Raw genomic sequence first — 18,735 nt, forward strand, 5'->3', positions numbered from 1 at the left:
CTTTCCTGAAAATGACAATTTTTTTCTTGGTCACATGAGAACCTTAACATGGGGCTGCCTGCAATTATTTAGCAAGTGAAATAGCCGTCCCATTTTGGGTCAATAAATAAATAAACGTCGGCGTTCCACGTGCTGCCGCCGGTCACAGCAATATTATATGCTGTACTTATTAAATTGTAATTATTAAATTGAACTGCTTACTGCTAAAAACCTTTTGTGTACGGAGCCAGTGAAACACGGCATATTTCACACAGCCGCTGATTAAATATACGGAGATTCCATGCACCACTGCTCATAACAGAGCTAATAGCTGTTGGAATATACCAGTATGTGCTAATATTTAATTACTGTATGCTGGGGTATTTATATTGCTTAGAACTGGGTACCATTTAGACACCCAGCACGTATATGAATAGAGGGATTACGGTATTATTCCCATTAATACTGATTATTATACTATCAGATATCGGCAATGTATAACTCATATTTGCCAGCTGAATTCGTGAATCACTGAAATTGCAACAATGAAGATACTCTCTAACGAGAAATAGCAACATTGTGATCATCCTACTGAACAGCAACTAACACAATTGACCATATAACATATCAAGCCATCTATTACTAACAAATAAAGGCAATAGCATATACTGAAATAATGGAATTAATGGCTGAAAAGGTCAAAGAACTGCATGGAATGAAATAAAATATAACACTAGCCCGAATCAGAGAATTGAAGATAGATAATTATTATAAATAAACACAAGAAGATAGTACACTAATAAAGAGGTGAAATGACCGACAACAGTCGAAAATTAGAATTGTGGTAGTAATTTTTCGTATTTATTCACTTCTTCCTGTATCTTTACTATGTTTTAATATTTCGCCTAATTATTGGACTATGCTTTCCCCCCTTTGTGACATCAAGAATAAAAGTTATAATTTATGTAATTCCAGAAAACATTGTTTTGATCAATAATATATAGACCCCATGAGTGCACCAAATATATATCTTGCTTTTCTTTTCTGTTGACAAAATATAACGAACAAGATTTCTAGGTAGCACCACCACAAATATCAAAATACTCCCTTAACTTGTTACTAGAGAGATATTGTGGAGATCTTTTGGGACTCGTTATAAATAAATTATATCTATTCTGGTCAAAGTGAGTACACCTTAAATAATATCAGTGCGGGACCCATTTTGTTTTTTGTAAATTCTAATGACCATAACAAAAATAAATACAAATACATAAGTCTTGGCTATGAACAGTCGAGACTGTACAACCCAGGACACAAGGGACTGTGGGCCTGATTAAGTACGGGATCGGTATGAAATACCGCCGGATGCATTCAAATCCCTACGCCTAACCCTAACCTCCCCCTAACCCTAGCCTAACCCTCCCGGGGGGTGCCTAACCCTAAGTTTCCCCCAGGAACAGCTAACCCCCCCGACGGCTGTCCGCGCCTGCCGTCCGGCTTACCTTTGTTCGGTATGCCGGGCTCCCGGTTTAGGAATAATGATAGGCGTTGGGATTCCGACGCCTATCATTAGACCCCCCTGCCGGGATTAGACAGTCGGGAAGCCGGCGGTCGGCATTTCAACCGTCGGCTTCCTGACTGCATCTCTTCAGTACAGATTGCAACAGCTATTAGCTCAGTCTCACTGCGATGATATGCTAATCCTCTGCGATCGCTATGCCATCACAGCACAACATAAGGACACCCACCTTACCTTACACACATCCGTAATGCATAGCAAGACTGTGAAACCATCGGTAACATCGAGTACAGTCGCAGCCTCACGCACACTAGGTCTGACCTTACTCAGGAATTGCTAACCTCAGCGCACGCAGTGAAAACCCAAGCTGCGTATGGCATCGCAGTGGCTAATTTATGCACGCACCTGCAACGGCGTTCAAACGCACTGGCACGCCTGCGTTTCCCTGAACACCCCCCGTCACCACCCCAAAACGGCACTTCCTGTCAATCACTCTGCGATGGGTCTGCGTAGTCACTGCGATCGCAATCTAGATCGCAGTAGAGTGCTCGCGCACTGCAATGCTTACGCATGCGCAGAATGCAATTGGCCGATGGCGTGTGTAATAGTTGTTGCAGGGCCTGATTCAGCAGCAATCGCAACTGCTAAGAGATGTACAATAGTTTTTATTGTCCACCCGATTTAGTCCTTCCAGACCTCATTACAAATGGCAATATGAAAACACGCCCTGTATGAGTATACAATGACTTACAATTGTACTCTTATTTTTGTAATCAAATTCTGTGCATCTTTTTTTAATAATCATATATCAGATTGACCACAGCAGTAAATATATACTTCTAAATCTCTACCTTGTAATGGCAGAATTTTGACTCCAAACTCCTCCAAATAACCCAGGGAACGTATCAGATCGAGCTCCTCCTGCACGGAATCAGGACAGTCCGTAATCAGCAGTAAGCAGCTCCTGCAAAAGATCAAGTAGTGTAATTCACCCACTTTATGCATTAATGTCTAATCGTTAGCTAAAGCACATGTACAGCTGTAAAGATCACTTTATCCAATTAGTCTGAGGCTACACCAAACCATTGCAATTATAATCTCTAAACCCCGCCCCCCCAAATAGAAAATACCTGATCACATAACTGCCCATGGTCAAACCGAGATGCAAACCAGCCAACTGCTCTCGCTAAATGTTGTCAGATTAATGCTGGGTACACACTTAGCGATGTGTACCCAAGCAAGGCATCACAGGCGACGGGAACCGGCATGCGGAACGTGCATACACACTTGACGGAAGGGGGGGGTGGGGGGTACGGGAGACATTGTTAGCGACATCCCGTCGGCCCTGCATCATGGGTACACACTACACGTGTGTGTATGTATGTGTGTGTGTGTGTGTATATATATATATATATATATATATATATATATAGTCGAAGCTGGATTATTGGCTGAGACAAGACCAGTTTAAAATTGAATCGCAGCGACACCATCTTGCGACTGGCCGCAAGACGCCATTTTGCAAAATGGCCGCCTAAGCGCCATTTTAGATAAACTCACATTTTAGTACATGTGGCGATAATACTATTAGCATCATGCTATTAGCATCTGTGACCATCGCCATAGGTTACAGCGATTCACCAAAAGCCCATTTCATTACTTTACGTATTATAAAGGATATATATTTCAGAAATGGCTTTACAGTATGCCAAAATTGATTGCATTAGCTGAATAAAGCAAATGGCAAAGTGACAACTAGCCTGTGTAGATAAGCTTCCTGGAATAACATCTGCTCTCACTCCAGGTGGTCCGGCTAGAATACACACCTTACATTAGCAGGCTTCCTGCAATGACATGATTTCAAAGACTAGAGTGTCATCTTACGTCTGTCTCTTGTAGCTGGGCTATTTGCATTTCACACAAGAGACTGGGAGAATAAAGAGTTTTTCTTTTGAAGCCTGGGACAGGTGGGGGGGACTGCTGACAGAGTGGGCATGTGGAACTATCTGGCTCAGCATGTCACACTGCTAAGATGTTCACTTAGTGAGAGTTAAGTGCACCCTTCCTCATACACACATTAATACGCACAATTGCGCTGTTAACCTGTCGCATATTAGCGAATGCATAGGACTTTGTATGAAACCGCTGTTTTATTAGCTTTATGCGCACGCATCTGCCCCAAATTAACTAGCGTCCTTATATCAAATCCCGAATACTCACACATTACATAGTCACACATAAGGTTTAATAAGCTTTAAAGTATATGATTTAAGTTGGTTCAGTTAGTTTAAATGCTGAGAAATAAAGATAACTAAGGTTTTATACATGCTAAGAAAGCAGTGTTTGGTTTCGAACTGATGCGTACTCTTTCAACAGAATTCCGGTACTATCGGTGTGGAGATCGCATCATGCATTCTCAACTTATGGACCGCAGAAACTACAAGCAACAAAATGTATATTTTATAAACTGTTAGGATGCAGCATGGGGAGGCGGGAGGGAAAAGACCCTCAGTTGTTAGAGGCTGGGCGAGTCTATTTGAACCAGCCTGTTAAATGCACTGTAACAGATGCTTCTCCCCTGGGAACCAATGTCATAAGCAAGAAACTTCTCTATTGTCCGGTCTATTCTGGGGGGGTATAAATATGTGTGCTCAAACACTGGGTCTTTAGTCTTCTTGCTGAATGCTGATTGACGGAGGTTTTCTTTCTGAAGGCCGGGATCTGGTCCAGAGCGCATGCGTATGTATACTGTACTTGGGTCTGTATGATTCCTTTGCGCTAAATTGTACACAGATCATAGCGTGTAACTGACTGTACTTTTACTTGAATAATACTTTGTGCTTCGGAACCACATGTTCTGAGTCTGGAGTCTCTATTTATTGTATGACTGCGTACGCAAATTAGCGTCATCCTTAGATGTTTATAGGAAGGATTTTAGAAGGTACAGGCAGGGGTATATAGAGGTTCATTTTAATATCGTCAATATACACACACACATATATATATATATATATATATATAAATATATATATATACACATACATAAAGTGTATTTCTACACTCTAGCAGCCTGCTCTTGTCACAGTTCCTCTTTCCTGCCTGGGGTGTCTCTCTTTGCTCGCTCTGGTGTTTCTAGCACACTCCGCTGTTATGCCGATGGTTTTGCAGCCGAGCAATTATTGACCATCTGCGCATGCGTCGCATGGTTCACACGTCTAGGTGCATTACCGTGTATATACCCACAGTGTGATTTACAGTCAGGGAGCTTTTGGGAGAGGGAACATTGAATAGCGGCAAAGAACGCAAGTGTGTCGCAACTGTTTCTGGCCACCCCATATGTAAGGAATAGGGCTCCGGTGTTCTCAATGCCCATGGCCATTCTGCGGGACCAGGGACTCACTCAGGACTGAGACAATACAATGATTTGCGAGCGATGTTGCGTCTTTGTACGAAGATGCTGCAAAGTTTTTACGCAAATGCTTGGTTTTGCAAAGCCGCAGGCGAGTATCTCAGTGCATCTCCCGCGAGCTGCAACATTTGCATATTTTCCCACTGCAGATGTGAACACAGAGGGCCTCATTCATTACGGATCGCAACTGCGATTAAACACGCAGGTGGACGATTGTTGCGTTCTGCATCGAAGTGCACAAAGGTCTCCCTGCGATCACACTGCAATTGCTGACACTACGCAGACCCATCGCAGCGTGATTGACAGTAAGTTACCTTTGGGGGTGGTGATGGTGGGGTGGTCGGCGAAACGCAGGCGTGTCAGTGCGTTTGAATGGCGTCACAGGGGCGTGCATAAATTAGCCACTGCGATGCCCTGCGCAGCCTGAGCTCCCACTGCCTGCGACGAGGTTAGCAATTCCTGAGTAAGGTCAGAGCTTGTGCAAGTGTGCGTGAGGAGACGATGGTACTCGATGTTACCGATGGCTTCGCTGCTTTCCTAAGTATTACGGATGTGAGTAAGGGGAAGTTGGCGTCCTTATGTTCGGCTGTGACGGCATTGCGATTGCAAAAATTTGCATATTTTTACAGTGGGTCGGCGTGCGTAATCGCAGCTGCGATCCGTAATGAATCAGGCCCACAGACAGCGGCGATGGAATCAGTGTACAACTCTGAATTAGGCTCTCAATCTGCAACGACGACGCTAGAAGTATTTTAGCATTATGTTGAATTTGTGTCATCTCCACTATATTAGCGACTTTAGAATTACAACCAAGGATTTGTCTACTTGACTGCTAAAAAAAACAAAACAATAAAACAGAATAAAAATAAAATGACTAATTAATTTTTTAGATCACTACCCAAAGTGTGCCAGCCCACTGCTAAATCTAACTCGTCTCCTCTCATCTGCATAATGATGGGGCATCAACTCTCAGCGGATTAGAGGAAAAATAACTAAAAAGCCAGATTCATGTTACTTATGCCAGGCATAATAAGAGTTGGAGACACTCAATGAAACTTGATGCCATGTGAAAATACCCGCCTACAGTAGCTGCGGAAATGTTGAATATGGAATTAGACCTGTAATTTTCACAAAACACGATGAATGTGTGTCACACTTCCGCTGTCAGGGTGCTCGAGGAAATAGGTCTAGAAAATAAAAGTGATGCTTGGAACATTTAAAATGAAATTAAAGGCAGATTTGGAACTGAAGAAACCTACTTATATTGTTTCATGAAAAATATATCAATGCGCTGCAGAGCAGAAGCCAAGAAACCAGAAGATGTAACTCTTCTTCACAGAATAGTCCCTCTCAATTTATATTTTAATATTTATAAGTTTTGCGGAATGGAAGCAATAAACCAGCATATTATAATGTCTCTTTTTTTTTTTACACACACGAAAAAAAGAACAAATTTATATAAATCCGATGCCTGGTCCAACGGGGAGATGACGAGATTGGGAGGGGGGGAGGGGGGGGTTTGCTACGTGTAATGCTGCATTCTGACATAGTCGGTCCTACAGCAAGGCCGGCGGGCATCATCTCTAGCGACCTGCGGGAGCGCATATATCATGTGTACACACTAGACGATGTACCCGATATGTCGATCTGAACCACAGGATAGGACAGCATATCGTCTAGTGTGTACCCAGCTTTACTCTATTCCCAAATCTGAATCAGGCCCTCTGTCTGCCTCAGATGTGACCCTGTTCAGTCCTTGACTACCTCCCCTCTCTAGGCTGCTGCTAAGCAACAGGGCACATTGCTACAGTTGCTCTGATTGGCTCTGACTTTGCAGTTTCAGCACTATGGGCAGCTACTGTACTCAAACTTGGTGTAAGATTAGATTTTTTTCTGTGACTGCTTCAGTAAAATCATCACTGTTTGGCTCCCTTCTGTCACAGATGAATGCTTCATACACCTAAACCTTTCTCAAGCAATGATGTATAGAATAGTGAAAACCCCATCAAAATCCATCCAGTGGTTCAAGACATAGCGGCCTATATATCATAGGATAAATGGCCCGGTAACCATGCGGAAACACATAGTTAGGTTACCGGGCTATTCATCATCAGGGGTCCGATAGGACCCCCTGATATTCAGCAAGTTTGCTTCAGAGAACTAGCTCCATCTTCAGACGGCGCTTGTTCTCGGATCTTCACTCCTTCCTATGGGAAGGAGTTCCGGGGATGCGAAGAGGGATCCCTCCGCAACCTCCTCACCATCTCCCCGGCAGCTTTGCGCATGCGTGACCTCGGACGACGGGGAGCAGGTAAGTACCGCAGCTACCATGGGGACAAGTGCTTTTGGAGCAGCTGTCCCCTCACCGGAGCAATGATGAATTGCTCCGGTGTCACGTTTCCCCCGCTGCGAGTTCAATACTTCATCATCGGAGGCCATACGATAGGTAGATAGATCATCCTGCTCTGGTCACTGTATAATGAAGGAGACTCCTCGCCAGATAACATGCTCAACTGTTGAGTCTCACAATCATCATGTGAGAATTAAATGGTTTAATAATTTCACTGTTCACTCGTTGCGGATTCTGTGACCTGATTCCATACATGTGAAAAGAACCCTTTAGCTGGTAAAGAAATGAATAACAAAAAAAAAGTGACAAATATTAGAATTAGAACCACTATTATGAATACTGCAATGCGGATACTGGGAGCGGGTGTTAAAGCTCCTGTGCAGACTCGGAGCAGGATTTCATCAGCTCAGCAAAACATCATCCCAGTGACCATGATGAATATGTTAGCACTCAAGGGACTGGGCGAGAGTACGACCAAGGTCATCGGAGCCGATAATAATTCTGGGTTCTGCTTCACAGACTGTGACATTGCCACCAGGGCCAACCGGATCCACGACATCTGCCTACATGTATAATGCAGTAACGCACTCCACTTGTGCACAGCGCGGTTACACATTCTCCATAAAACAATGTAGGTTGATTTTATCCTTGACAATGGAGGACAAACGGAAAATCAATTGCTATCAACACCCTGTCAGGAGCAATTACATCAAATAGAAGAGGAGGCCTCAGAAGACTGGAGACCGGCTGCTTCTCTATAAATACTTCTTTTCAGGAGAACAATATAATAATCCTGAGAATGGACGTTTGCAGCACAGGAGGAAGTCTGAGACAGATAAGTGTAATATTCAAGGAGTATGTTCTATTTTATGTTTTGCAACTCAATCTAATTTGGCATGTTCCTGATTCTAGAGCTGGCAGTGATCTAGAACACGCACACAGAGGGGGTAGCGCTGGCTAGGAGAGGCGGCAGCAGTATCTGTACTCGTTCTAGTAGCCAGGGTCCATTTATGCTCCATGACTCAATTCAATGGAGAGTCAATAAACACATCAATATAATTAGCAGATGACATACAAGTAACTAAATCAGCAGTATTACCCCCTATTCTATAGTGAAGACTCTTGAAGTGATGTTTTAAGAGTCAAGCATTCCTCTACAGGTCTACCTGAAGTCGCATAAATGGGCACCTTTTTTATATAACAGCATGCTAATTCTGTGGCAGTGCATGCTGGGATGTGTAGTTCCACAGCAGCTGGAGGGCTAAGGTTGAAGACCCCTGCGCCTAACGTGTTAGCCTCAAAATGGGGGGATTTAGCAGCAAGTCATGTCTAACCCACACGCGAATAACCGAGTTCTTCCTACTCAGAGACCACCCCTTACAGCCCTACTGTGTCTAGTACTCTACTATATATATATATATATATATATATATATATATATATATATATATATAGTTCCGATACAAGCGGCTGCAGCTATTCCGCCTGCCACGTTCCGTTATGGTGAATCTGTAACCTTGCAACTAGGTTGCACCAATTCCTTTCCAACAAAAGATGCAACCTGGTGTCTATGGTACACTGCTAGCGGTTTTGTATGCGTTTACGATATGGCTAATGAACAATATTTACTGAAAAAGTACGCTTTGCTGCCCATGTTAGAGAGTATATGTCACAGCAAGCATCTTAGCCCCTTATGGCACAAAGTCTTAGCGAAGCAGAGAGATATCTGTACATCATATGGGTGACTTTACACGAGGAGTCTGCATGGGGGCCTGGAGGAGTGTGATATGTATTACCGCTGGCCGCAGTTGCCCGACAAAGTAGGAAATCCCGATCGTCCTAAAGGCAAGTATAAACTAATCTAATTCTACCCCCTAACCCTCCTTTAGGGTGCCTAACCCTAACCTCCCCCCCTGTGCCTATCCCTAATCCCCCCTCTAAGTGCCTAAGCCTAAACCCCCCCTTCCCCGCCGCTTAAACCTAAGTCCCCCGGGGGGGGTGCCTAACCCTAACCTCCCCCCGAGGGTACCTAACCCCAACCCTCCCCTTCCCCTAGCCTTACCCTAACCTCCTGGGGGGGTGCCTAACCCTAACCTCCCCCCGGGGGAGCCTAACCCTAACCCTCCCCCTAGCCTAACCCTAACCTCCCGGGGGGGTGCCTAACCCTAAGTCCCCCCCAGGAGCCATAAAAATTACCCTCCCCCCCCCGTGGCTGTCCGCTGTGGCGCCTGGCATCACTTCGATCGGGATGCCGGGCTCCCAGCGTCAGTAAAATAACATGCGTCTAGATTTAGACGCCTGTCATTCAACCATCGTCGGGATTAAGTAGTCTGGAAGCCGGCGGTCAGCATTTAGACCGTAGGCTTCCAGACTACATCCCGCCTGGAGTATGGCTCCTGAAGATAAAGTCAGACTACCTCCTAATACTTGGGAAGTAGGGAGCAGCTGACGCCTGTGTAAGCCTCTGACGTTTCGCAGTAAACTATTTTTTTAGTTTCTTAAAAACTCTTACATTCCTATAATTCAGACTACTCCATTAAAATGATAAGTGCAAAGTGCCCTGAACAGTCCAATCATAAACAATATAGGATAAGCGAGGCAGCGTACCTACAAAGGATTAGCCTAAGCACCAGGATATTATTTAACTTAACTAAGCAAATATCTGTCTGAAGTTTTGACCAGATCTGAAATCAAATGAAAACACTGGCGAAGCAGAAATAACTCAGCTTATTATAACTTAGGCAGTGTAATAAAACTTTTCTTATTTAGACTGTGCTCCGTGAACTTCCATTATTGCTGCACTCAGCAGAGTACTGGTAAATGTTCCATTACAGCCCCTGAATGCATCTACACAATACACAAGAAAGCAGAGAGCCTGTTCTGAGCAGCACAGATGTATACACCTATGTTATTCAATTAGAGCTTTTGTCCCTGAGCCCAAAACTAATTTTAGAAAGACCGCACTTAGGCCAAGCACATAAAAGAAATGGTCCTGAGCTTGGTGACTAATGTATTTAAGTGCATATATAGGCTAAGGAACCAATACGCATTACTGCAGGTAACTCTTTATTAACCAGTTGTAGATGAAATAATTTTGCTGCAAAAAATAAATATATATATATATATATATATATATATGTGTATATAGAGTATGTATATTTGTTGACTAGCGTTTGCCCGCAGCTTCACTCGTGTGGGTGTTATTTATTGCTGAGCGGAAGTAATTTTACAAAGACAGTAGTGGCCTCTAATATCGTGATGTATATTTTATATTGTAGACATTGATCACAAAATGTCTTTGTAAACAATATTTGCAGGTTTTCCTTCAGGGATTAACACAAAAGGGATGAACACAAAAAGCTTGGGGCTACTAACGCGTGAGCAAGTCACGCACAGCTGCCCATGGGAGAAGCAGCTGGTCCTGAGATCTACGCCTGCAGCCCTGAACGTTTGTCCCTGCACCGTGTTGATCGTCAAATTGAAGCAGACGCTTACAGGAAACTGCAGGCGGTTAAATTAAAAGGAAAATTGTTGGGGGATAAGGAGTATATTGGTATAAACACAGTCTCACCTGTGCCAGATCCCGTTAGAATCTGTGGGGGAGATGTAGTGTATCGGCACTTAATGTGCTGCTATAAAGCTTCCTGCTTCACCTCCTTACCGAGGCGAAGCAGGAAGCACCAACTATGAGATGTATGAACATTTTATCAGCCGGAGCGTGGGAGCGATCCCTGCTAGAGATGCGCTGTGTCTCAGTCCCAGCCGGTTCCACCAGTTCCAGCCGGGAGAAGCGGTATCAGTGCACATAAAATGCGCTGATGCCGCTTTGGTGGTTCATACATCTCCCCCTGTGCCTCAATTAGGTTCCTCTGTTGAGCAGTGACTTTAAGTCAGGTTCCGTCGGCCCATGCATCAAGTGTACAGCCATGGCCAAAAGTTTTGAGAATGACACAAGTATTGGTTGTCACAAAGTTTGCTGCTTCAGTATTTTTAGACCTTTTTGTCAGATGTTACTATGGTATACTGAAGTAGAATTACAAGCATTTCATAAGTGTCAAAGGCTTTTATTGACCATTACAAGTTTATGCAAGGTGTCAATATTTGCAGTGTTGACCCTTCTTTTTCAAGACCTCTGCAATTCACCCTGGCATGCTGTCAATCAACTTCTGGGCCACATATTGACTGATGGCCGCCCATTCTTGCCTAATCAGTGCTTGGAGTTTGTCAGAATTTGTGGGGTTTTGTTTGTCCTCCCACTTCCTGAGGATTGACTACAAGTTCTCAATGGGATTAGGGTCTGGGGAGTTTCCTGGCCATGGACTCAAAATTTTGATGTTTTGTTCCCCAAGTCACTTAGTTATCACTTTTGCCTTATGGCAAGGTGCTCAATCATGCTGGAAAAGGCATTGTTCATCACCAAACTGTTCTTGGATGGTTGGGAGAAGTTGCTCTTGGAGAATGTTTGGTACCATTCTTTATTCATGGCTGTGTTCTTCGGCAAAATTGTGAATGATCCCACTCCCTTGGCTGAGAAGCAACCCCACACATGAATGGTCTCAGGATGCTTTACTGTTGGCATGACACAGGACGAAGACTTTTGGAGGATGGCCTGGTGTCAAGAAGGGTAGCAAAGCCACTTCTCTCCAGGAAAAACATCAGGGACAGACTGATATTCTGCAAAAGGTACAGGGATTGGAGTGCTGAGGACTGAGGTAAAGTTATTTTCTCAGATTGTTCGGGGCATCTGGAAAAACGCTTGTCCGGAGAAGGAGAGGCGAGTCCTGTGTCATGCAAACAGTAAAGAATCCTGACCGAGTGTCAAGATTCTTTCTAGGTGACTAAGCAATACAACACTGAAAACGCCATCCAAATTAATCCCCTGGTCTTTGCATGATGCCGGAATGGTAAGTTATGATTTTTTTTCTTTGTCTCCACAGTTCATATACAGTCCCAAGGAGTACATTTCTCCCAAAAATTTACAGACACAACCATTACAACTTTATTATAAGGATAGATATACACACACATAGATAATTTAGCCTCTAGTTTAATCCTGTTCTACATATGTGTCCTCCAACAATGATATTTTATCTAAAAATATGTTAGAAAGAGTGCTGTTGAGTCAAGACAATAAATAAATCTAGCGATAAGACACCACAAGCTAATATCTCTCAGACAAGCAATGCTGATTTCAAACAGCAGGTAGCACTAATGTAAAAGTGCAATTGGAGGCTCTATACAGTTTGAGACGTAATCTGTATGTACACCTCTATGTACCTGGACTACATTCAGATCAAGAGAGAAAATTATTTTGTTTTCTATTTACTAAATTGGCCAATTAAAGGGTGATGAGACTGCAAATTACTTATACTTTCTTCTTTGGTTTGGTAAAGTGCCACCGTGCCCCCCTCCCCAAATCCTTTAAGCAGCCCCCACTCCCTTATATAACTGAAAACAGTCCAAGGAAGGATAATGCATGTAGACTCGCACATACTACTCTCCCCAATGTCTGTCAGCACCATGCTGATAAGTGCAGCGGATCCTACGGACTCCCAGGGCTGTTGGGCCTGGGTTACTTCTAAAGAGATTGGGACACACACGTGGTAACTATGCTAACCCAAGGGTGAAAGCTGTAAGAATAAAAGAGTAATAAAATAAGCTTCAATTAACTCAATGAAAGACCTTCAACCTGGATGGGTTTCTATTCTATGCCCAGACTGATCAGTGGCCATTATGTAGATGGGAAATTGATAACTTTGAACTTAGTGATGGCTCAAAAATAATTTTCTAAAAATATCATCAGTCATTCAATAAACTTTTATTTTTCATAAAGTTGTAGTTGACCTTTGTGAATGCAACCATATGATGTCACGCTACGCCCTTCCCTACAGGAAGATAAGTAACTGTCTCCAATGTCCCAGTGGTAAGGGTTTGTCTTCCTTACAGAAAAAGTAAATCAGAGCTTTGTAGCCAGAACGACTCTACTTTTTATGTCATGATCTCTAGCAACCAACCTACAAAAACTGCTATATTAACTACAAAGCCCAGTGCCGCACGGCTCTCCTCTACGTGTAGCACAGCACACAGAAGCATGCATTATTTTATTGCTTTGGAATATAGGACGGGGAGATGTGACGTGAATAAAGGGCAGCTGGAACGTGAATAAGACAATTCTCAACTGCAGGAATATAAATAGCAATTCAGATATGAAATGATGAGGCATGAGCCACTGGAGGCTTAGGGAGGGAATGTAACAGGGGACGAGTTTAATAAAGTGACAAGATTCCAGCCGGCTTCAAGTCGCTGCATGTAATACACTACACTATGTAGACAAAAGTGATTGGACACTGACAGCAAATAGATCAATGAGATTTTATTGACGTCAGTACTTTGTAGGTCCACCACGTGCTGTGATTACTGCAGACACCCTTCTTGGCAAACTGTCCACAAGTTCCTGGACAACAGCAGGCGGTATGTTTTGCCATTCCGCCTTAACTGACTATTTTTTTTCGACAAAACCGCACAGAAATTGTCGGGTTCTTTTTTTCTTTTTACACTTCATTAAGTTTAAAGGTGCATACACACGTAACGATTTTGTAACCAACAATTTTCTGTCAGATTATCTGTCAGATTTTCCCTTGAAAAAGTGAACGATTTTTTGAAGTGTAATGAACGATTTTTACAACGATGAACGAAAAATGTTCCTTCCCTTAATGAAAATCGTTATGTTGGACAGTCTGAAATGGACGATGAACGATAACTACAAAAGGGAGCGCGCTTGAACGATTATCGTTCATCGTTATAGCTCAGAAACTGAACGATTTTTTTGAACGATTACGACGTCGTTAACCACAAATCGTTCAAAAAATTACGTGTGTATGCACCTTAAGAAGTAGTTTAAAAAATGTATTTAAATATTTTAATTTAAAATAATATACCTAGATGTTATGCATCCCCCCCCCCCAAACCCTCTGTCCATAGGCCCCCAATGAAATTTCACTTCCCACCCTCCCCATCAAAAATAACCCCCCAATGTAAAAAAAAATCCTCAGCAATATCAACCTCCACCCCCCTAGTGGTAAAAGGTCACCGGGCAGAGCCCCCATACTCATCCCCAGAGACAATGGGTCCCAAGTTTAACCCCCTCCATCATCATGGATGACTATGTATGAAATGATGATTTTGTTTTCTATTTACTAAATTGGCCAATTAAAGGGTGATGAGACTGCAAATTACTTATACTTCTACTTTATACACCAGAGTGCCGTTTGCATGGCAGCATCACTGCAGGAGGGGAGACAGAGGATGTCCGTTCAGTTGTGCAGTATGGATTTCCTCTGCAGAAGTAGGGGGACAGAGAGGCTGGCGTTGCCAGATGAAGCATTTCTGGCTCCAAACGCATTACATGCGACCACGCCAGTTAAGTGATTAAGTACAGTGACCAACTGTGACACAGAAGAAGGTTGAGTCGGCCAAAACGTACCCGTCACTCCAATTCATCCCAGGAGGTTATTAATGAGGTTACCCGGGTTACCGTATTTTCTGTATACCAGTCCAGCGTTGCCCTGGAAACATGACAGGTGGCATTGTCGCCCTGATAAAAACATTTGTTGTTTCCGCAGCTCTGCAAGTGCATGGGCCTCCCTACCAAGTGTTCTTGTCGAAACCACCACATTAGTGGCCATTTGGAACTCGTGTGCAATGATATGCATTTCGCTTGCGCGGGGGTGTCCAATCACTTTTGTCTACATGGTGTACAAAATTATGTGAACTCACCAGAGTCTCGCCTCAACAGTTCTCACGGCAACACAACACGCCCTCCCGGAAATATTTAATGCTAAACGTACAACTCACTGGATGTAATAGTCAGTGAGTTGTAAACTTGCTGGGATCGTGCCAGAATAACTCGCCAAATAATAGGCGGGCCTGAGGGCTGCGAGACAGCAGCCAGTCAATAGGACAGGAACATGAAAAATGAATGGCCACCTAGCAAAGTTATTACTCCTTCGCCAGGTCCATGGATGTCTTACTCTTGTGTTACAACATAGCACCCATGCCCAGAAGAGGTGATTAAATCCAGCGCACTCTTTATCAACAAATCTCTCTTGCTGTACAATCTGGAGGACCCTGAGATCATGGTGCACAGAGAGTGCGGAGGATTTCATACTATCTCATGGAGAAACAGGGCCAACCTATTGCTTATTACTGCACAGAGCACAACGTAATATGTAGTAAAGCCGTAAAATGACAATATCTAACAATACAGATAACCTCTTCAAATTATGAGGGATATAACCTCTAACTGTACCTTGCCAAATCCATGCAGTTGTCGGTGAGGGTGGCGGATGAATTGAAGTACTCTCTGCTGGCTGCCAGCACCAGCTCCATGCTCTTCTCATACCTGACCCTGTACCCAGGAATTCCTTTAGAGCTGATGCTTATAGGAGGATCTATAGAGACCGCACTGCAATGCATCATCTGCCCGGCCAGCTGGATTATCTCCTGGCGGCTCGAACATAGCAAGCTCTCAGCAAATATCTGAAACACAGAAGGACATTTGGAGTCAGCAATGCTATAAACTTTCTTTGAAAAAAAAACAATGTAACAATGTACAAATGAAAAACTTCATTCATCGAGTAGTATATTTTCCAATATAATAATGTACTGAAAAAGTTAAAGTTTTGGCACATGAGTGGTTTCTGTTGCCATCAAAAACTGTTGCCCTCTCCTTATTTGGCTTTGTTATTCCCTATTTAGAAAGATGTTCACTGTTTCATGGTTGAGGGGGCATGATAGTGGGTGCCCGCCGGATGGGACATTCCTTTCCGAAGTTGTGCGTACATTCAACATTCCTCAATCAATGGTGCCTAGTGTGTACTGGAAATACCTCATGGTAGGCATTACAACTCACCGTGGACAGCACAGTGGCCAACCACGGGTGCTTAATGATGGTGACTAGCAGAGTCTGGCCAGAAATGTCCGTGGTAACAGACAAGACATACTGGCTCAAATCACATTCACAATCAATCCAGGAGGTACCAGACGCATATCCAGGAGGCCAATGCAGAGTTCTTTAGCTTCATGGGATATGGGAGCAGAAGACCCACCAGAGTGTCCCTATCACTACAACACCGGACACAGTGCTTCACCTGGGCTCGTGACGTTGCTAATTGGACAATAATTGTCAATAAAAGCCTTTTACCGCCAACAGTAAAGCATTCTGTGTGGAGTTGCTTCTCAGCCAAGGGAGTGAGCTCACTCACAATTTTGCCTAAGAACACAGCCATGAATAAAGAATGGTACCAAAACATCCTCCAAGAGCAACTTCTCCCAACCATCCAAGAACAGTTTGGTGACGAACAATGCCTTTTCTTGCACAAGGCAAAAGTGATAACTAAGTGACTCTGGGAACATATCATCGAAATTCTGGGTCCATGGCCAGGAAACTCACCAGACCTTAATCCCATTGAGAACTTGTGGTCAATCCTCAAGAGGCGGGTAGACAAACAAAAACTCACAAATTCTGACAAACTTCAAGCATTGATTAGGCAAGAATGGGCGGCAATCAGTCAGTATGTGGCCCAGAACTTGATTGACAGCATGCCATGGCAAACTGCAGTGGTCTTGAAAAGAAGGGGCAACACTGCAAATATTGACTCTTTTTGCCTAAACTTAATATAATTGTCAATAAAAGCCTTTGACACTTATGAAATGCTTGTAATGTTACGTCAGTATACCACAGTAACATCTGACAAAAAGGTCTAAAAACACTCAAGCAGCAAACTTTGTGAAAACCAATACTTGTGTCATTCTCAAAACTTTTGGCCATGGCTGTTGAAAAGAAAATTTCTAAAACACAGATGGCACTTACAAGACAACACACACATACTGTATAGTAACAAACGGAGGGGGGTGGGATAGCTGTACTAATAGGACACAGCTATGTAATAGAAGAAAAAATGCATTTCAAAACAAATATAATGGTTTTCACTGCTGGGCAATGAGGTAGCACTAACATTGTAAAAACAAAAATGGAAAAAGGGATGGAGACTGTGCCGAAAACGCATTTATCATTCAGAGACATTAGCGTTTACACATGATTTTATTTTTAGCTCATCTATAGCAAGATGGGGCTTTTATTCATTGTATCGAGGGCGAGGACATTGATGTATGGGTGCATCTACTGGAAACGATGCTGCTGCTTATATCAGACATAGCCGTAGTGTACAAACACATTTAACCACGTCAGATTGAATATGTCGCTGGGCTGCTCTGTTTTGTAACACTGTATGTTGTATAATAAATGAGGGCCGTTGGTGCCGCGGTGCCTCTGGGTTCTGTCCTTGGCGCAGTGATGGCTTCTCTATACAGCTCAGCTTCCGCACCTCTCCACCTCCCAACTTTACTCCATCCAGCAATAACTTAGAGGGATCAGGGCACAAAGCACAGGTTTTATCTGTTCTATATGTTTTCATAAAATCCTGAATTTCTTATGTATGTGAATATTAAATTATTTTTCTTTCTTATTACATCAGGGCCTATCCACTTGCAGATTTTTCACATATGAAAAACGTACTAATGAAAGTCGATAGGACCATAATATTCTCTATGTCCACCGTTTTACTATGCTTTGTAGAGAAAATACACCACTTTTCAAACTGTATTACTACATTCCCCATATACACAAAATAGCAGAAAATGCATTACAAATGGCAATCACACATGGGACTTCTACATAAATATGCTCTGTCTCCCTCTATCTTCATCTCTCACAAATCCCCCCCCCCACTTTTTATTATCTTCCTCTCTCTCCCATTATCTATCTTACTATACAGATTATCCTTAGAATTACCTTTATGTCTCCTCTGCAGAGTCTTTCTGAATGTGGCCTGTGCATCCCTGTGTGTCTTTTTTCTTTACTGTTATACACTCTTGGTTGTGGGTAATGTTGTTATTGGGAGATTACCAGGAGTGTCACTCTGTGAAAATGACATCACTGACACTGGTGAGAGGGATCAGAGGTCACACAAACTGTCATTACAGTCCAAAGTAATGACATCATTTATATCACCTCTTCAGATAGATAGATATGAGATAGATAGATAGATAGATAGATATGACATAGATAGATATGACAGATAGATATGAGATAGATAGATATGACATAGATAGATATGACATAGATAGATATGACATAGATAGATATGACATAGATAGATATGACAGATAGATACATAGATAGATAGATATGACAGATAGATAGATCGATACACAGATACATAGATATGACATAGATAGATACATAGATATGAGATAGATAGATATGACAGATAGATATGACAGATAGATGTGACAGATACATAGATAGATATGACATAGAGAGATAGATACATAGATAGATATGACATAGATAGGAGATAGCTAGATATGACATAGATAGATAGATATGAGATAGATATATATGACATAGGGCCTGAT

General features: G+C 42.8%; 1 protein-coding gene across 4 annotated transcripts in view; it reads right to left on the reverse strand.

Annotated features, from left to right (window-relative positions):
• The window catches only part of NBAS (NBAS subunit of NRZ tethering complex), an 890,452-nt gene that overhangs the window by 569,265 nt on the left and 302,452 nt on the right, over positions 1-18,735 (reverse strand). For all 4 annotated transcript variants that reach the window (XM_088451840.1, XM_088451839.1, XM_088451841.1 and 1 more), the window contains exons 30-31: positions 15,566-15,795; positions 2,350-2,462 (exon numbers count right to left, since the gene is read on the reverse strand). In XM_088451840.1, coding sequence (XP_088307966.1) covers positions 2,350-2,462; positions 15,566-15,795 — 343 coding nt within the window. The remainder of the gene's footprint in view (positions 1-2,349; positions 2,463-15,565; positions 15,796-18,735) is intronic.

Source organism: Taudactylus pleione, unplaced genomic scaffold, assembly GCF_031769625.1.
Source record: "Taudactylus pleione unplaced genomic scaffold, aTauple2 ptg000030l, whole genome shotgun sequence".
NCBI classification, from domain to species: domain Eukaryota; kingdom Metazoa; phylum Chordata; class Amphibia; order Anura; family Myobatrachidae; genus Taudactylus; species Taudactylus pleione.